The sequence below is a fragment of the Eptatretus burgeri genome, chromosome 2 (assembly GCF_056783735.1).
Source record: "Eptatretus burgeri isolate ZD-2024b chromosome 2, Ebu_testis_v1, whole genome shotgun sequence".
Classification (NCBI taxonomy): domain Eukaryota; kingdom Metazoa; phylum Chordata; class Myxini; order Myxiniformes; family Myxinidae; genus Eptatretus; species Eptatretus burgeri.
Genome location: NC_140962.1, coordinates 120,179,712 through 120,200,955, shown reverse-complemented (window position 1 = coordinate 120,200,955; position 21,244 = coordinate 120,179,712). Strand labels below are relative to the sequence as shown.

At 42.7% G+C, this 21,244-nt stretch overlaps 1 protein-coding gene across 13 annotated transcripts in view; it reads left to right on the top strand.

Annotated features, from left to right (window-relative positions):
• Positions 1–13,832, top strand: part of LOC147032947 (mesoderm induction early response protein 1-like) — an 84,383-nt gene extending 70,551 nt beyond the window's left edge. For 12 of the 13 annotated variants that reach the window (XM_085870997.1, XM_085870999.1, XM_085870994.1 and 9 more), the window contains 2 exons: positions 9,152–9,369; positions 11,353–13,832. In XM_085870997.1, coding sequence (XP_085727123.1) covers positions 9,152–9,369; positions 11,353–11,720 — 586 coding nt within the window. In that variant the 3' untranslated portion in view covers positions 11,721–13,832. Of the gene's footprint in view, positions 1–9,151; positions 9,410–11,352 lie in introns of all 13 variants that reach the window. The other variant, XM_085870991.1, reaches the window with a different exon arrangement.
• Positions 13,833–21,244: the final 7,412 nt, after the last annotated feature.

The window sequence follows — 21,244 nt, the reverse complement described above, 5'->3', positions numbered from 1 at the left end:
AGGTGAGCTAAAAATGATGTTTAGGGTTTTCCAAAAGACCCAGACAACTTTGGTTGTTAATATATTTTGGACCACAAATGATACAACGATACCCTTTGGTTTACATGATACAGAGGCTCATAAAGTTTTGTGCACACCATCAATACACTTCGATGTGAGCTCCATTTGTCGTGCGCAGAACATCAAGGCAGTACTCGAGTTCTTGCATTTTCGGCTCAGCATGTTTGCGGCCACCAGTGTGCATGCAGCTGTGTTCAGATAACAAAGATCCAGCAGGTTTGCCACCTTGGTGTTGTCGCCAACATATTTGACAACCCCCCACAGAAAATAAATAAAAGGGTTTATGTCTGGTGATCGTGGAGGCTAGTTGGGTGGTCCATATCGGCAAATCCAGCGACCTGGAAATTTTTCATTCGGGACAGCTCGACCGACTAAGGCCCAATGAGAGGGAGCGCCGTTTTGTTGAAAAATGATATCGGGTTGCAGTTCTTCAATTTGTGGGAAGGAAAATCCTTCCAACAAGTTCATGTAAATTGTTGAAGTCACTGCATCCTCCGCAACTAAAAACGCACCCACCAAGCAGTCATGGAGAAGGCCACACCACACATTGACCTTTGGACTGTCACTTATGTGTTCAATGACCACAAGGGGGTTTCAGAGCCCCAGAGCATCACATTGTGCCAATTGACTTTCTCCGATGCATGAAAGCAAGCTTCATCTGTGTGAACATGAACTTTTTCAGGTAATCTTCATCATCCTCTATGCGACTGAGCATTTCCAAGGCAAATGCCTTGTGTTTGAGTCTGTCATTTGGTTTCAGTTCCTGCAGAATCTGCACCTTATCGGCATAAAGCTTCAGCCTTTTATGCAAAATCCTGTGTGCAGTGGTGGTTGGTAGTCACAGCTCTCTGGATTCACGTCAAATTGATTTTCTGGGACTTTGTTGAAATGATTCACACACTCGTTCAATGTCTGCTACACTTGTGATTGGTTGACCTGTACTTTTCTGTTTCTGACAACTTCCAGTCTCCTTAAACCTCCTGTACCACTCTCTGATACTAGTCCGCGATGGTGGATTTCTTCCATATCTTGTACGGAAATTACGCTGAACTTGCGTGTCGGATCTCGTCTCTGAACCATTCGACGCACTGAGCTTTCTCTAGTGGAGTCGCCATTTTCTTTTATATTAAACCACCAAAACTGAAAATAAAAAAAAACTTTATGAGTTTCTGTATCATATAAAACAAAGGGTAATGTGTTATTTGTGGAACTCAATATGTTAACAACCGAAGTTGTGCAGATCTTTTTGGAACACCCTGAAGATTGGCTTAAATTTTAGAGATGTTAGCTTCGGGTGTCCTCCCCCTCCCCTCCTCCTCCTCCTCCTCCCCTACTCCCCTCCCCTACCTCCTCCATCCCCTCCCATTCTTCATCCTGCTCCCCCTCCTCCTCTCTTCTCTTGTCCCGACAAGATTGGGGATGAATGGAGGAATGGATGAGATAGTGTGTGCTGGTGTATGAAACATGGAGCATGTAGATCCAAATTGATAGGAGTGTGAAGTGGTTGTGTGATATGTGAAGAGGAAACATGTCCCCCGACTGGGATGGATCCCCATCGTAGAGATGAGTAGATGGAGGGGATTCAGCAGTTTTGGAAAATAAGTACTACAACGGTGTTCGTGCTGATGGTAAGAAGCGAAATTAAAATGATGTGAAAATGTGTAGTGAACGGATACGAGTATGGCATAAGTCGTTAGAGTGGTGACGAAAAGGCTCGCCAGGCCTGCGGCCTCCTGTGTGGCTGAAAAAGCCACTGGGAAATGTCAGGTGGGCGATCCAGTTTGGGAGTCTTGGTGCACAGGGAGGACCCGAGGTGAGAATGTCAAGAGGGCATAGTGGGTTTTGGCAGCACCAGCCCTACAGTGGGAGCCAGTGAAGGCCCCACAATAATGAGGAGTGCTTGAAGATGCTCCAGCAGGGCCCCAAGGCTCGGGTGCTACAAATGAGTTGGCTGGTAAGCCAAATATAAAAACGTAGGGAAAATCACAGAGGGCAATCACTTACTGGGGAACTTGTTCTTACTCCCTAAGCAAATTAACACCGCACCACCCCTCGCCTGGTAACACGTAACACTTAAGCTCAAAGGTTCCAAAACTTAGTTACATAGAGTTGTTTTCTACTCGTCCACGGATCAAACAACTCTACACAATGCTAAACTCCCGATTTAGATTCTTCCATCTCCACCCACAACCGTAACAATATGTATATCACTGAGGACACAGAGCCACGTCCCTGAGGTGCCCGAACCCAGTAGGCGAGTCCTCTCTGGCATCCCAGATATGCGAGCTAGATGTACGACTCACCCTCATCTGCCTCAGATCCTTCCTCAGCCCCCTGTCAATGAGGTGCCACCATTCACTCTCCTCATCCTTCGTGCTTGACAGGATCCAGAGGGCAGGATGACGTTCGTGGAAGGAGTTCTTTTTTTCCTACAGAAGCTCGACAGCAACTGCTTGTGAAATTTTCCTTTCTTTTCCCTCGCACGTTTTTGTTCCATCCCTCACGAGCCTTCTCAGTCTGTCAGTCTTCTGCTCAGGTGAGCTTTTCCAATTCGTTTCTCCTTTCTACTTCCCTCAGCCTTCTGTGTCTGCCTTCTGCCCTCTCTTCTGCTTTCTGCCTTTTGCTTCTGGCCTTTCTGCTTTCTGAGCTGTCTGCTCAGGAGTGCGCTTCGTCCCTGCTCGCACGAGCTTGTCATGAGTCCTCTTCGCCTTTCTGCTTCTTCTTCACATCAGCTTTCTTTTCCTCCTCCTCCCACAAGCCTTCCCTCCTCTCCCATTGGTCCACAGCCAATGGGGGTGAGAGCATGACATTACTTGTGGAAATTTCCACACCATTCTAAGGAAAGTTTTGACGAAGCCCCCGCCCTGCCCTTTATGCGCTCAAAGTCGCACTGAGAGCCCCCAGCCCTCTCCTTCACGTGGAAAACGCCCAATCACACTGTTTTGCACTGTACCATGCCTGCGAGAAGCGCCGAGCACGAAGCACTACGAACATGCATGTGAAACGTGGCATGAGCATACATGCGAGACCACCTGATGGGTTATTAAGCAATGCGCGGATGGAGGGAGCACGGAAAGGAACCCCGCACAACCGAGGGATGACAAAACGGCTGCGGGGTTGAAGGTAAGACCAATTGGGTGAAGGAGGGACTGTTGAAAGGATGTTTGATGGAGGGAGATTATTGGTGGACCGTTGGAATGGGCGACGGGGTATTGGAGGGATGATTGAAAGTAACAGAGGGATTGAACAGAATGATGGTGTGAAGGAATAAGGATTGAAAGTAACAGAAGGGGAGGGGGTGAAGACATTACACAGGACAAAGCCTAGCCAATACGTGCCCCCCAAATAGCCCTTTGACAAGGGACTAAGGACTATCCATGCAAAAACGAATGAAATAACATCTTCCAGTCACCCACGTGTCCATGTATGCTCTCCCCCGGGGTAAGTTTTCCAAAACCATAACAATGTATACTGTCGGACCTCGCTATTCGCAGATTCGCTATTTAAAATTGTGTTCTAGATGTAACTATCGACTCCACCGTCCACCACTGGGATGGTGTCAGGCCTATCGAAATAAGTGTTCGGGAAGAATCACATCGAGGAATCGGGAAAATCCTGTGGGAGGAATGATCTGATTCGGTGGATAATTTTAGTTTTACCAGCAACAGCCTGGATTGACAGATGTCAGATTAGAACACAGGCCCTTCAGATATTGGAAGTCAATTTAGTTTATCATATTTGAGCATGAGGTTAAGTTGGCAGGCTAAGGGGAAGAGGGGTGTCGTGTGAAGAGGGGGCGGGAACAATGGAGAGTGCACAAGGAAACATGGAGAGGTGTGTGTTGAATGGACATAGGGAGGGGGTGGGGGAAAGGAGATGTGGGAATTATATGATTTGGCAGGAAAGAAAGATTGAGTGATATCGAAGCAGTTCAATTCCATGAGCTCTTACTGGAAGAAATATAATGAAATATAATGAAAGAAGAAATAGAAAGAAGAAATATAATGGATAACAGTAGGTACTGGTGTCCCAGCTGGCATAAAGCAACTAAAAAGTAGCTTACTTAAAATGTGCGACTACTATTGGCGAGCTGCTCCCCCCAACACTGTCAACTTGCCTTCCCTTAGGCCTAAGTCACATTTGCTCTACGGTGAGGATACGGCGGCCGTACGCCCTCTGAATTGACAGAAACGTGCGGCGGCCACAGAGTTTCTGAGGTGGCCTCAGGGTGGCCCTACGCCATATGGCTATATTTTACAGGCCTGGGGTCGCCGTGGAATTATAGCGCGGAGTTATAACTCTTTTCATTTCTACGTTCGCCGTCACAATTCGACAAGCCGAAACAAAAGAACTGATAAAAAAAAATAAAGAACCCGCACGTTCGGCTTAGGGCCCCCCTGCGATCGCCTTGCGGGCACCTTGCGCCTGCCTTGAAAATTCTATGGCCGCCGCAGAGCCCCCTTAAGGTCACCGTGCGACATCAAATCAAAGACCGTACGGCAACCCCATGTTTTCGGTCTCCACAATTTCTAAATATGCCGTGCGGCTCCCCGAAAAATAAAAACATGTGACTGCTACGTTGTGTGACCGTGGAAATACTGCGGCCGCCGTATAATTGCTCGTAGCCGTAGATTTTGGAGACCCCACGGCCGCCGTGGCAAATGTGACTTCGGCCTTACTAACAGCTTTAATTACTTTGATGCGCTGCTTTGTACACAGACTGTTACACTGACAGTAATTGTGAGATTATGAGGCCTTCCAGACAGTTTCGTTGTATCTTGGTTGTTTTGTTTTCACTTACTACGGTGACACAGAGGGTTGTTGGTCAGAAAAGCCTGCATTTTAAAAAGTAAGATAAAAATGCCATCTCTTATCTGAATATTGCAGTTACGTGAAGCCTCCACCTTGTTAGGTTATTTAACACCTGGCACGTGGTGTCCCACATGAAGACCATTTGGTGGTTGAAATGTCAAACCTGAGCCTGTCAGGCTGGTTGGCTTAACTAATTGGTGGTGCCTTCATATTTGAGCATCGTGATTTGGCTTCACAACCATGTCACATTACACGTACCTGGCTGTGAGAAATAACTTCATTTAGGCAGTGTGATGAAGCTCTGCAAAATTTCATCTTTTCTCTTTCTTTGCATGCCTGAACAACTGAAGATGCAGAACATGAAACTGGGATAGGGCTGGCAGGATTGCCGAGAGGTACACACACTCGCCTCTAAGCTGTCGAGCCTGGGTTTGAATCTCGAGCAAGCTATAAATTATTATCCTGGTGTTTCACAGGCAGGGTGATCCATCAATGCATGTGCCACCCCTCGGATGGACGTTAAATTTAGTGCCCCGTCTGCTGGCATTAGTTGGTGGATGTTAAATATCTCACGGTGTCCTTCACGAAGAGTAGGCGAGCTATTGCGGACACCATGAACAAATTCCAAATTCCTGCCCGAACTACTGCTGGGAAGGCAATGGCAAACCATCCAGTATAATCCTTGCCAAGAAAGTGCGTCGGCAGCACCGACCGACGCTCTGTAACAGAGTATGGTACATCCGAATCGGAGACTGGTATAATCACTTTGACATCGTTTGCGATATTACATGCGAGTAATTTTAGACTTGCACTTTTTGTAGCTGGGTTGAATTTCAATTTAATTGGATGTATCATGATTGAGCTACTGGGAGAGCTGAAATGTATTTATTTATTTATTTTTTAAAACTTTGTAATTCATTGTACAATTGATGAATGATGCTGGTATTCTCCAGTATTGCAGGAATTGTCTTCGTAAACACTCGTGCAGAATTTCGCCTTTTCGCAACTGCATTCCTGAGATATACTGTAGCTGCACAAGGCAATTCAGGATTGTGCTTTTCTGATTACAAAATCAAACTAGAATATCCAAATGTATTGTTACGGTTGTCTGGTAGCCCGGAATGAATCCGACGAGTCTTGTTAAAATGACCATAGAGGTCAAGTAAGTCAATGGCTCCGGGTTGGATCACGGCCTGTTATATCCACTACCACACCCGTTGGAACCGTTGAGCCAGCCAAGCTCGATGCCAAAAGGCGACCACGTGACTGATCAAATCAGGCCGAGAAAACCTTGGTCATGTGATGCAATCTTCTCCAGCTAACCAATCAACCTTAACGAGATTCACTCAAGCCACAAGAGGAAGCCACCAGGACAAACATAATTCACCTGAGACCAAGTCAGGTTTAATGACAATGATGGGGAGGAAATAAAAGGAAGCAAAGCACCTTAAATGATTCAACCAACCAATGTAATCCCCTTAACCCAACCGATACACATTAGGGTGTTTCATATTGCAACTTTTTTGCAGTAGTCAAGTTGGCTACCTGTCGTCGCTTTCCAATATGGATAAAAACCCCTCTCGCTGATTTTTAAAATTTTCCTCCAAAAAATGGCCGCCGGCGGCCATTTTTCCAAAATGGCGGTCTTTTTCGCGTTTTGACACAGAAATCGACTCCTACACCTGCTAAAATACGTTAATGTTACTTGATATGTGTATGTTTGCAGATGATTATGATTGCTATGTCTGCTAGCAGTCGGGAACAAGACATTAGGCATCCAATATGGTGGAAAAATCCAAAATGGCGTCCAAGATGGCCGATTTTTGGCCACTGGAAAGTTGTTCCCTCCGATGTGGGTTCTAATATGTCTAGTTATAGGTTTTTGGGTGTGCTGAATTTGTTTTTATGCTCTAGAATGCAGTATATCTGTCACAGAGACGTCTGCGGAGGTCATGCTCTCGCTTTAAGAAGTAGTTCTTGCAAGTCCGAAGAAGAATTTTGAATATTCTCACCCTCATTGATATCAGAAAATAACAATTAAATATTCGAAGGTTAAACATGTATTTATTTAACATGTACAGTTTATACACGAATTACTAGTATACTAATGCCATTGGTAATTGACACCGCAATTGGTAATTTTCGCTCTTGCCGATTCCAACGTGCCCACAGATGAGCGAGAAACGATGGCAAAACTGTTGCATCAGACACCTAGACTACCTCATGATCAACTCAGCTCAGGAAAGCCAAAATTTCCAGCCGTGGATGAGAATGAGAGTAGTGACCTGTGTCTCAGCAGTTTCATAGATGACGACTCGTGGCAGTTATTCAATCTTCTTGAACTATATGATGTACTAGATGTAGAATGGATGTGTGAGCCTGCAAGCACATGGCCAGAAAGTGATGGTTACCAAAAATTAGCAAACTATGTGCACAATGTTCACGTAGTTAACAACCTTGCAGAGTGTGGAATTAAGTTGATTTTGGATTTTATAGACAAAATGAGGGATGATATGAACAGCAAAGGCAAGCTTTGCTTCAAATGGTTGAGTGGCACAGGCAGAATTATTCTGGATACACGAAATCCACTCTTCAGAAAATGTAGATAACTATATGAAGCGAAGTTGTTAACATTGATGTTTTTGAACTATGGAAATTTTAATTTGAAATGTCGCTACAGCCATGTATGCCATGCCATGGCCAATATTATTGATTATCGAGGCTGATAGGCACGCATACATGAATTCATATTAGAACATTCATTATGGCATTAGTATACTAGTAATTCGTGTATATACTGTACATGCTAAATTAATACATGTTTGACCTTCGAATATTTAATTGTTATTTTCTGATATCAATGAGGGCGAGAATATTCAAAATTCTTCTTCGGACTTGCAAGAACGACTTCTTAATGCGAGAGCATGACCTCCGCAGACGTCTCTGTGACAGATAAACTGCATTCTAGAGCATAAAAACGAATTCAGCACACCCAAAAACCTATAACTCGACATATTAGAACCCACATCGGAGGGAACAACTTTCCAGTGGCCAAAAATCGGCCATCTTGGACGCCATTTTGGATTTTTCCGCCATATTGGATGCCTTATGTCTAGTCCCTGACTGCTAGCAGACATAGCAATCATAATCATCTACAAACATACACATATCAAGCAACATTAACGTATTTTAGCAGGTGAAGGAGTCAATTTCTGTGTCAAAACGCGAAAAAGGCCGCCATTTTGGAAAAAATAGCCACCAGCGGCCATTTTTGGGAGGAAAATTCTAAAAATCGGCGAGTGGGGTTTTTATCCATATGGGAAAGCAACGACGGGTAGCCAACTTGACTAGCGCAAAAAAGTTGCAATATGAAACACCCTAATACACATGCCCATGAATTAATGGTGAATGGCAGATCCTTAATTATCATAACTTATCTGGGCCCACGTTGAGAGAGAGAGAGACAGACAGACAGACAGACAGACAGACAGACAGACAGACAGACAGACAGACAGACAGACAGACAGACACAGTCCGGTGGGACACAGCAGAAAACCAATGCAAGGTAGCAGAAACATCAGTCCGCAGAGGAGCCCAAAGTGAGGTCTGAGACTGGATGCCTGGCTGGATGGATGGAGGCATGGTGTCATTCTGCAGATTGTTTGCAGCCTCTCTGCTGTTGGACCGAGGGATATGCTTCTGTCATTCCAATGCCACACCCCTTTAGGCTCATACGACCTCGGTGACGTGCCACGCCCCTCCCATCTTGCTTGCCATTGGTCTGGTGTCCCAGCTGGTGGGTGGGGTGAACGATCTGGCAAGTGGTCATGGTCCCATGGCAAGGACGATGTTTCTTGCCTGCACTTTGGCAATGTGGCCTGTAGGATGCCAAAAATGACTTTTATGACTGAAAACTGAGGATAGAAACATCGAATAAAGAAAGGGTTAAATGGGTTGATAATTTTAGATGTACACCATGTGGTGGGTGGACATCATCTATCTAAACAAAATTGACATGTTTGATATCTCGCTTAACTCCTCCGATGCTTATTCTAAACACTTAATAATGAAATAACCACTGGATGAGGCATTTATTAACCCTGAGGAGTCCTTTCCATAACAGTAGGCATGTATCTTTGTATGTATTGTCATGTCAATAGGTATTCTAACCAACCTTCCCCCCCCCCCCCAAAAAAAACAACAACAAAAAAAAACAGGGAATAAAATGAAACAAGGAAAATTGTAGTAATTTCTCTCTTCCATGTAATATCTGTTCCAGGGATTATATGGACCGGCTGTTGGATGAATGTGATGGCATCGTACCCTCTTTACCGAACATGGAATGCAGTCCGCAAGCCCATCTCAAACCTGAGCCCTCACCTGAATCATGCGAGCCTCCAGCCCCCTCACCCCAACTTCCCGATGCCCAGCTCTGTGGGCAGACGATTGCAGTGACTGAAGCAGTGCAAGCGAGGAGCAAACCAGATCAAACTCCAGGCAAGGCTGCTGGTTACTTTCAGGCCATTCAAGACAAAAGGCAATTGCACAATGCTCCTGATTTTGAAAATATTCCAACTCTGCTCGTTTTGAATAGCAATCTGTTGTTTTGCCTTTCAAAAGTAGTGCTTCTACAAGATGAGGCTTGGTTTGTTTCAAGTCAGAATGAGAGGTTGCTTGAAGTGTTTGAATAAAAAAATGAAAAAAAGAAGAAGCAGCAGCTCGACAGCCAATTACAATTGTGTCATGACATTTTATGCACTCAGGATGTCTTTTAGAAATCCCTTTCACCAAATATCTAGATGACCGAAAAGGCCAAATCACTATAATCGCCAGATTTTTTTTTTTAATACTTTCAGTCTGGTGAAATCATTCTTTAAACATTTTCCATTTTTTTTTTCATTATGTTTATAAGCTTCAAATCAAGTGAACGATTATTTAGTTTGATAAATTATCCTCTCTGGCAAAATAATAATGATGTTAATTTTTAAAAAGGCTACAGTAATCCCCCGTTTCTCGCGGGGGTTACGTTCCAAACCTCCCCGTGCTAAGTGAAAATCCGCGATGAATGGACGCCTCCCCAAAAAATTGACTGATTGGGTTTGAGGTGCTGGAGATCGACTCGTCTGGTCTGGTCGGTTTTGAGGTGCTGGGTACGAGCAGTGCTCGTCCAATGGCGGCAAACCTTTTTCCTTCCCGAAGCATATCGAGCACCTTAACCTTCTCCTGGAGCGTCAGGACTTTCCTCTGGCGCTTCGGTTCCTTGCCAGAAGCCTTAGAAGGTGCAGGACGTTTGGGCGCCATCGTAGGGCTTGGAGAAAAAAACGTAGAAAATATTCGAAGTTCACAAGCGAAACTTTGTCTCGTGCGTTGTGTGACTGGTCGAGCACCACGCGTTATAATTTATTGCTTAAATAATTTATATTTTATATATTATTACCGCGATGTACCGGGGGAATCCGCAGAAAAAAATTAGTTATGTTCCATGGAAAACCCGCGATGAACCCGGGGAGCGATAGATGAACCGCGATAAAGCGGGGGTTGACTGTAGATCCGATTTTAAAAGTAGTGCTTCTACAATGGGAGAAGGAATCAAACACTTCAAACAACCCCCCCCCCCAATTAATTCTCCTAGTTGACAGTCGTTCTTCCATCAAATAATTGTTTGGGGGGGGGGGGCATAGTAATGACAAAAACACTTACAAGATGAGATTCTTGAAGGGCAGGCTTTGCTCCACCTTGCTTTTTCTTCACTCTGCTTTCCACAAAGCCACCCCACAACAAAATGCTTACTGGTGATGTGCACCAGGACAAGTCAGCTAAGTTGCATGAAATCCTAATAGCAGTCGACTCGTTATAATGGATACTCGATAATACAAATTCTGATCAGCCAAGTGGTATTTTTATACAGCACCCTTGCCAATTCCAATTTTGTTTTAATTAAATGGAAAACATACAAAAATGAAAGGGAGTTGCCCCATGTGAGATGGTTAATATGGCACAGCAATCACCACTTAGCCAAACAGAATGTATCTCACATGTGTCCAGTTAGCTCCACTCTGCAGAATTTGGCTAAACTCATTCATCTCTATCCATTCGGCTTTCCAGTTGGCTTTGCTTCAAATGTAGCATTTGGTTCCACCCTCTCAACTCTTCCACTTCAGATGAATACTCACAAAAATGTAATGGTTTGCAGAATAAATCCATTCACCCTAATGAGAGTACAGCACTCCCAGCACAATGCAATTTTGCCATTGGTTAAGTGTCGTACCACCACATGTGCTCAATGCAAATTCATTGCCGTTGAACCTGTGCCATTTCTTGTCAGGACTCTCAGTTCTTGGTCAATAACGTCCAAACGGCAGTGCTCAGCTCCTGCTGGATACATCATTGGAGCAATGTTTATGGCACGTGTTGTCGTGATTGTGATTTTGACCATCAACTCATTTGGCATCATGCTGTTTATCTTCGGTTTTGTTCCAGGAGTGTACACGCGTGAGAGTTCGGGGAACAGCAGCGCTACATTTGACTTGTCTCCAGCAAAGCGAAGATGCCATAGTGGTTCTACAGGTGGTGAAATTCAAGGAGCCAATGGTATCATTGAGCACTCGCTTTCATTTGATGGTACTCCAAATGGCCGCATCACCCCACCAACTGTGGAAACGCTGCCAGAAAACGAAGGGTGGCGGTGGCACGAAACTGTCATGATCACAGCAGCTGGGCGACCCTCAGGTTGTGGGCACCATGTGGGCACCATATCGACAGTTGGCTCTATTGCCTCGTCCAATGGGACGGTGAGCCCCGTGGCTAGAGCCTTGCTTCCTCCTGCTGACATCCAGACTGAGTCATAATGACTTGTTCCTGTTATGAGCTGTACCCAGACTTAAGGCTTTCCTTTTTCTGTGCAACAATTCCAATACATTAACGACCGAAGCAAACATGAGGCATTGCTATCGAACACCTTTTCTACGGCTTGCACCTGTGGTAGTAATCTCACTTTCAAAATTCAATCTCTCCAGAACATGCACCATTCCCTTCCCCCACCCAACTACCCCAACCTCCACCCTTTATATCTTCCCCATGTTCTTCACCTATTGTTAAAGGCTGATGCTAACAGGTGCAATTTAGTTGGTGGCTTAGACAAATGGCAATGGAGGAGCAACCTTGCTGGGTTAAACATGGTAATAGAAGTGGAAGACCACATAATTAAGTATTTTTACTCTTATTTTACCTTTTCCCCCCATTTAGGCAGTGGTTTAACCAACATGTTCAGAGTGCTGAAATTCTCAACTTCCAGGTTCTGCTTTTATGTCTGTTCTTTCCGCAAGCTGCAGATCCTGTTTGTGCTGTGAAAATTTCTTATATCCTTGTCCTTAAATCTGTGTGCCAGGCTGATGAAGGGAATGTATTTGTGTCGGTTTGATAAAACTCGTGTCGTCGTTTTTTCACTCTGAGGAGTAAGGCTTCTAAAGCTTGCAGAAGAAAGAGAAAGAAAAAAAACAAACAAAACAAAGGGTCAATTGAAGCCAAGGAAGGGATATTACAAGTGGCTTTTCAAGGTTTGAGTGACCATCGAGTCAATGGACCTTCTTGACCTTATTACGAGATGGTGCTGCCTGAAAAAGTCGGAAATGGCACTTTAAAAGAAAATTATATTATTAACTTGCTATTCCATATATTTCTATATATTACAAATCACGTATTTAGTAAAGAGTACTGATCCGATTGCTGAAATTTTGCTTTGAGTTAAAGCTGACCTTTCTACTCTTAATTTGCGTTTCCTTTTGGCCGAACCCCTCTCAACAGGAAAATCCCTGCGTACGTTACTTTGCTTTAATTCCCAATTGCAGCGCGTCATTTAGCTTAGGCTTTTTTTCATATTCATGGATTGACAACCATGAACACATTTTTAAACAGGCTGTCTAGAACAACCACCAATTGTATATTTTGTATGTAATATACTATTTTGAAAATGCTTTTGAAATTCAACATTAACTTTAAGAACCAAAGGAAATTGACATCCAAGATATAGTCACGTTTGACCAGAATATTAGCTTTTTAATATCGGATAAATTATATTTTCCTAATAAGGGTATTTATTTTCTTTAGTTACTTGATTACTGTGCTGTGTATAGTAGTAACATAGTATAATGTATTCTGTTTAATGTTCTTTGCCAGCTGGACTTTTACAAAATAATGTGCATCTTTGCATGCAGCGTTATATCATCGGAGTCTTCGTTAATCATCACACATAATGAAGTGTTTGGGTGTGATGAGGAACAGTTGAGTGTTTGTAATAATGGATTTGAGCTACAAGCTCGTTCATTGTCTTCACCGATACCAGCAGATGTGGATTTATATGGTGCAGGTGCTGCTTTTTTGTTCTTTTATTTCCCTGTTGAAGCATTTAATTAATGAAATATTAATAAATCTGGAACTGCCAGTTGCTGTGTGTACAAATAAGTTTGCCTTAAGTGTAACTTAAAGGTTTATATTTTGTACATATTTAGGTTCTCGTATCTATGTATTAAACATGACAATGTGACGTAATGAAAAACCATTGTGCATGTTTAACAAAATTAATGAAGAAACCCCTGGGTTTGTCGTTAATCATGTCTTTAGGATTCTTGGTGATATGGTGATCGCGTCCTGTGGGTTTTTATACGAACCTTGTTTACAAAAGTTTGTAGAAATGATGCATAACTTGATTCACTTGTCCTTTTTAACATCCATCCACGTACCCACATGATGACTCAACATTAAGTAGTTTGTATCTGAAGGTAAATCGAAAGTGCACACAGTGAGCAGTATACAGGATATGAATTGTATATTACTTCTTTCTGTTTCCTAACTCTGCCCCCATCATGATTCCTTTGCTGAATTTATGCGCTTTTTTCATGATCACTGCTCGCATAATTTTCCAGTACAGACACTTGTGAAATAAAATGTTGAAAATATCTGAATTTTGTAACTGCAATGTACTTACCATTGTGCTATTGCCTGGATGATTTTTTTTAATTTTTTTGAGGACACGCTACTGGTTGACTGTGTTAAAGACCGAATCCAAACCTGGTGGCACGTTTGTTGGCCGAATTTGAAGCACCAAGTTTTAACCTCTGTGGTTTTATTGCCCAACATTAGGTTGAAGTGCAAAGAGGTTTACGAAACGTTCACATCAAATGCAAATACTATGAGTTTTTGATCTGGGTTGAACATCAATACATCCGAACGTGGTCATCTTCTGTGGTATAAACCCCTCGGAGCTATTTTTCTGACAATTCATCAAAATATATTGGCATTAATCATTTCTTTTCTTTTTTAACCTCAAGTGAAAGTGTAATATATTCCATCGTATTTTGATAAATGACTGACTCTACTACAACTACTACTACTACTGCCTTTTTGGGATTGCATACATTGACATTGCAAGGCCTAAGCACATACATGAAAAAACAACAAAGGGGAAAATATTTTGGCAATAAAGTATCCGATCAAAGCAGCGATTTTTTTATTTTTATTTTTTGATTTTATTTTATTTTATTTTTTTTGATGAGAACAAATTTCAAGCTGAACATATTGATTTGCATTGTGACACGTCAGATTAGATACAGAAAGTTTAACCACCAACTGTTTGCAAGGAATAAACGCTTTTGTCCTCCAAAGATTAACTTTAAATTATGACTACCATAGAATGAGTTCATAGAGGGATTGAAAAGAACAAGCTGTTGCAGCTCAAACAAAAGGCAATTCAAGCTTCTAAAATTTGATGTGTCCATCAAGACAGAGAAAAATTAGCTATTTACAAACTGCATCACATTGAATTGTGACATAATTGTCACATATCTTTGATTGTGATACTGCATCTTGTCATGAGCCAGCTATCCACATGGTGTCAGAAGTCCAATTAACATTCTTGACTGACATGCTGCAGTCCTGGTTGTCTGAATGAACTTGCTGCGATTCATTCTCAAGTATTGCTAAGTGAAGAACACTTGCAGATGTCATCGAAAATCCACTTTGAGTACAGTACAACCGTTTCGTTTACCATGACGGTGATTGAAAATACCAAAATTAAAAATGACCGTGTTTACAGATACCAACGACCAGTTAACATTAACAGATTTTCAAATACTTCATTTTTTTTTTGTGTGTACAAACTAGGCAATGAAGAGCAATAAGGTAACATGATGGAGGCAAGAAAGACTATGTACTAATAGCTTGGTGGATGCAATAAGTAAGGAAAAGACTGAACCATGGTAGGAACATAGTTCCTGTGAATAATAAAGCTTGGATTGGCGAGCTAAAATCAATGCAAGTCGAAATGGTCACAGGTCAAGATGGAGGACGACAATATGTTGGTGCACTGGCTTGGAGGAGTTAACCCTGACCTCATGTTTAAGATTCAGGGCTTCTATCCATTGTTGAGGGATAAGTATTAGCATGTCTAAAGTTGAGTTACGGGACCTGAAATAATACTTCTTATCAGAGATTAGGCTTTCATATAAAAGAAAAGACTACATCAGATGCCACGGTTGATTCCATTGCTTTGCTAAAATTGGGAGTTGGTTTGCTGGAGTACGATGGATGGAATCCACAAATGTTGATCAGTGTATGCTAATTGCTCTGGGAAGCAAAGAGAAGCTGACGTTTCTGGTGTTAAACCTTCACAGGAGCAAAATAGTGTTTTGGATGTTAACCGTTCTATTGATTCCATCTATTGTTCTACCTGTCTCTAACTCAAACCTCCATGCCTTCCTGAAGAATAAGTTTCTATTTTACTTGTCCATCGTTAATGGGATCCGTTTTTGCACCCTGCTTATGTATAGGATTGATGTTGGCTGTCTTCAAAGCAGAGGGTAGGTGATGTAAGATGAAGAACAGGCAGAAGAGAGAACAGATTGGGGAGAAGCAAGAGTAGCACAACAGGATTTTAGAACGTGGGCACTGATGGTATGTGAGCCCACTGGCAAGGCTGAGTCAAGCCTGTTAACTTTCTCTGCCTTCTGAGGTGCAAGCGTAAGTGTAAAGTTTGTATTTGGTATGAGGGGTGGTTTGGGCATGTGAGATTTGGTGGTAACTGCAGAGTTCAACACGATCTGCTTCGTCTCGAACAGTGTCAACAGAACGATCTTAGGTGAGATAGAGAATTGAAAGCGGTGTATATACGAGAGACAAATTTAACAAGGTTCCACCACGACTGCTGATTGGCACTCTGACCCTGCTTCTCTGACGAATCCGGGCAGCAGGGAAGAATGGGGAAGATTTTGCCCCCGACACGTTGGAGAGGGGGTACAACCACCGCAAAAAGGTGTCCCCGATAGTTGCTAATCATTCTGTTAAGCAAAGGAGTATCTTACTCAGAGTAGATTAGCTTCCTCATCTTTACATGAAGGGTAGCATAAGTTGGGGCGATAAAAATCAGTTGAAAATGGAATTTGATGCATGTCTAAATGAAGAACAAAACAAGTCGTGGAACATTCAAAGTACACCGTCGCCATGTTAAATTCTCCAGCATGTGACATCACCGGGCGACTTTGACACTCAGCGATGCCTCCTTGCAGCACATGGAGTCGGAATTTGTATGCCTGCTGTTGGCTTTATGGTTAGGGTGGTAGGCTTGGGATCCGAGGATGCTGAGGTCAAATCACAATTGGCTGTTAAATTAATACCATGTGGGGTTGTCTCTGCCTGTCATCCTTTCGAGGTCGGCAAAATGAGTACCAGCTTGTTGGTATCCTGTGTTGAAGTGGTGACCCATCCAGGATTGTTCCCAATAGCCAAGGAGACTGCTTAAGGCCCTGTCACACGTTGACGATTCAGCCAGCGTATGCCGACGTATGAAAAATTTGTCAAACGCTGGCACACGTCGCATACGTATGGGTAAGTTTTGTATACGTTAAGAGCACGCTGGCATACGTCGTAGTACGCTGGCATACGTCGTAGTACGCCGAGCTTTTAGACAAATTTTCCATGCTTGAAATTTTTCGACGTATCCAGCGTATGACTCACACGTTCTGCATACGCTGGCCATACGTTGTAGGCATGTCACGCGATCGTTGACACACGTTACTTGAAAGTTACTCATAAGTCGAAACACGTCGAGGTAATGTTGAGCATACCCGAAACTTATTTCTAACCTATGAGTAATGTGTTGTAGGCACGTTACGCGATCGTTGACACACGGAGACACACGTTACTTGTAAGGTACTCGTAAGTCTAAACACGTCAACGTAATGGTTAGCGTCAGTGTTCCAGACTCCCTAGTTTTTTTTTTTTGTTCTTGTTTTTTCTTCGCAATTACGGTGATGTTGACACTTCGATTTCTAGTGCGGTTATAATATAATTAATAGGCTGCCGCTCAACTATTTAAATCATAACCGCACTAGAAATTGAAGTGTCAATATCACCGTCATACCAAAGAAAAAAAAAACAAAAAACGAAGTCTGGAACACTGACGCTAACCATTACCTCGACGTGTTTCGACTTATGAGTAACTTGCAAATAACGTCTGTCGACGTGTGTCAACGATCACGTAACGTGCTTACAACTTATGGCCAGCGTATGCGGAACGTGTGCCATACGCTGGCATACGTCGAAAAATTTTCAACATGCTGAAAATTTGTCGACATACTCGGCATACTACGTCGTATGCCAGCGTGCTTCAGCGTGCTCTTAACGTATACAAAACTTACCCATAACGTATTCAACGTGTGCCAGCGTATTCGGCAAATTTTTCATACGTTGGCATGCGCTGGCTAAATCGTCAAGGTGTGACAGCGGCTTTACACTTCGATGTCTCGTGCGGTTATGATTTGAATCGTCGAGCCGCAGCCTATTAATAGCCTACGCCACGTGATCATCAGTGATACGCTGCCGCGCTATGCATAAGTTAGACTATCGTTGGGCATAGGTTGTGAACGCCGACAACATGCTCAGCATTCGTTGATATAAGTTAACTATATCATATGTTATCGAAACGTTCTGTGTACGTTACTAATACGTTATGCATACGTCCAACTCGTTATGAATACGTACAAAACTGGAAAAAAAACATCAATATTTCAGCGTACGCCAGCGTTTTACATACATTTTGATACCTTGCCATACGCTGGCTAAAACGTCAAGGTGTGACAGGGCCTTTAGGCAGCACCAACACTTTGCATAGAAAATGGTCCCAATGGATGGATGGAGTGGGAATTTGGAGGGAGTGGTGGACAATAATTGCTTGATTAATTACATAATTAAAATAAATAATAATCGTAAAATAATTTATTAATCAATTGGCTAATGGTATACCTTAACCACTACTGTTTAATCCGAATCTGTAACTTTTTGAAAATTATGTAATTCCTCGAAAAATTAAATAATTAACTGATTAATCAAAAATACCATTTATAGCCAAATAACTTGTTCACTGTCATGTTCAAATATCAGCTTCCAAGCTGAAAAGGTGCCTGTGATATAGCCAGGATGAGAAATAAAATAAATAAGTAATTAATTAATTGATGCATCAAAAAATAAAAATACCGTTTTTGCAAAGCAACAGACAGGTAGATTGCAATACAAGGATAGACAGACAGGTAGATTGCTGGAATAACTATCTGCAGGTAGGATCCTATGTGAGGTGGTATGCCATGGTATTTCCTCAAAATCAGGTGTATACAGATTGTATTTTAATGCACTGGAAACATTTGCTCCCAATGCCAGGAGTGAGTAAAACACTTGCATGATGTCACGTGTACAGTGCAGAATTGCAAGTCATCTCTGCAGCTGACTTGTAATACCCTGTGCCACCACCAGTGGGTGGTGGCGCTATATGGCACACATTTCCATCGAGGTTTTTCGTCCTCATCCCCACTCCTGAATCCCCACAACAATGAATTTTTTGTGTATATATTTACAGCTGTGGAGGAACTCTCGGAGGCGGTGGTGAAGGAAGTGACAGTCTCCCGAAGAACAAAGATCAATTGGTGGTCACAATTAAGGATGCCGGCAGCAAAAAGAAGCTGCTACCATATCCAGCGGGTTCAAAGTTGTCTGCTCAGTGACCAGATTGGGAAAGTGTTTCATGGATGCACAGGTATGACACAAGTCTGTACCACTTTCAATGGAACCATCCACATCCAGAGCAAAGAAATATCGTTGGAACATTTGCATAAGCTGGTGTTTGCTGGGGTGTCCAAAGTGAATATGAAGTGGCTCATCGTGCCGTACAAACAAGAGTCCATTGTACACAATTATTGCGACGGTCAGATACCTTTTACATCCCTGATGTTGGTGAGTTTTGTTTTTTTGATTGCCGATTACCCTGTCATAGATGAGCATGAACTCGGCAAATGTCACTGCATTCCATCTGCGTTGTGATCCATGCGGATTGGTTCGTTAAGGGGCAAGCGGGCACTGCCAGTCAGAACATCATGGACGCTGACTGCATGCACAGTCACATCCTCAAGTCGGGAAATGAAGGAGCAAACCTGATAATGGGATGCATTGCATGGGGGTGCATTTTGACTCGCAAAATCTGATGGGACATTGGTGGAGCCAGACAAGTGGTGCACTGAAGTGCGGTATAAGTTGACGGGAGAGGAATGTTGTCACTCTTGGACAAGACGAGAATTCGCCGTGGCATAATTTTTCAAAGGCTTGCACTCAAGGTTTACTATCTGTAAGAACTCAGGCTCGAAGAGTCGATTGAATAATCAAGTCGTGTCGCTAAAATGTTTGACAGAGGCTGCTATACCCAGAGCTTCTATTTCACTTGGGAGCCGTGCAATCTGATGCTTTCTGAGCTCGCGCTGTACAAACCAGACAATTCAGGGTTGCCATCATCATGTGAGAAGTACAGCGTCGTTCCTATGCCAGCACACTTTCTGGATCCATCAGTCACAATCCATAATTGGTCAGAAGACCATGAAAGGGTGACAGTTCGTGTGGACTTACTGTGAGTGATGTCTGTGCTTTGAGGAAGGTAGCTTCAGTCTCTTCGGTCCACATAATTACATCCCATGATTCTCGGCCAGCACACACGTCATCTAATAGTGGCAGCAAAGGCTCAATTGTAGGGATTGTGGGTGAATGCGGTATCCCATCAGAAATGTTGACAATGGAGCGCACGCTGCACACGTGGGTGTGTTTACCGAGCTTTATGGAGAGGTCAGTGGTGTTGCAAATTCTGACACAATCAGACATAGAGTGGACAAGGCAAGGCTCAGGCAAAAATCGCATTGGCGGCAGCGAGTGAATACAAGGGGAGTTGGGATAGGGCACGATGGCAACATAAGAGTTGTGGTCGATGCCCTCTGGAATCACAATTTCAATGTCGACTACAGGCAAAATTGTGGGGCCACCAGCAGGAATGCCTCAAGTCCCTAATTGTGTATGTCAAATGGAATTGTGTAATTGTATTGTATTGTATATTCAATCATTGTATTGCGTCCAGGGCTCGTAGGTGCTTATCCCTAGTAAATTTGTTCATTGTCAGAGATTATCACGAGTTACTGAGTGGGATAAATGCTAATATAATTGGTAATCGAGAAGGTATTTCTGGATAATACATCCACATCCAGTTCATGGACCACAAGCATGTTCAAAGTTATAATAAAATTGCTCCTCGAGAACAACATTCGCGTTTCGCCCATGATGTGTAAAGGTGTGGCACTGTCAGCCTGAAGTGTCTACGTTGAATACTTTCTACAACCTTCGCGTCCAGGTGGGTGGCTGCTGACAAGCGTATTATGTTAGTTTCTGAACTGTGGAAGTAAAATAATTAATTCCATCTTGTGAAATGTGAGCATGGACATATATGGTGATAGAAAGCTCCACGGATCACATGACTATCACAAAGCACTGGAGTTTCTGTTATTGCTCATGCTGAAACAAATATTTTTTCATTTTGAGATTAGTGTTCTTTGTCCACAAATTATGTACTCATTTCTCTATATTTGCTTTCAAATGCTTTTAAACAATATGGAAGTATGAAATGTGTTGCTTAGCGTTGGCTAAAGTCACTTTATAAGGAATGGTTTGCGTGCTCTGAGATAGAGTTGAGATAAAGATATAAATTGTCTGCAGGATAAAATATGCTTATCAGGTCTCCCACAATGACAGTCAGAACTCATTGCATTTGCAAATAAGCGCTGCTCATGGCATGAGTTTCTTTGTTTGCTCAGAACTCATTATGACAGGCCACGAGTGAGTAGAATCTCTGTTCAAATATACTATGGTCTTGCTAATTCCATATAACTGTAACATCTATATATTACTAAAACTCATCTTGTATGTATGTATGTGTGTATATATATATATATATATATATATATATATATATATATATATATATATATATATATATGTGTGTGTATGTATGTTTCTGAAA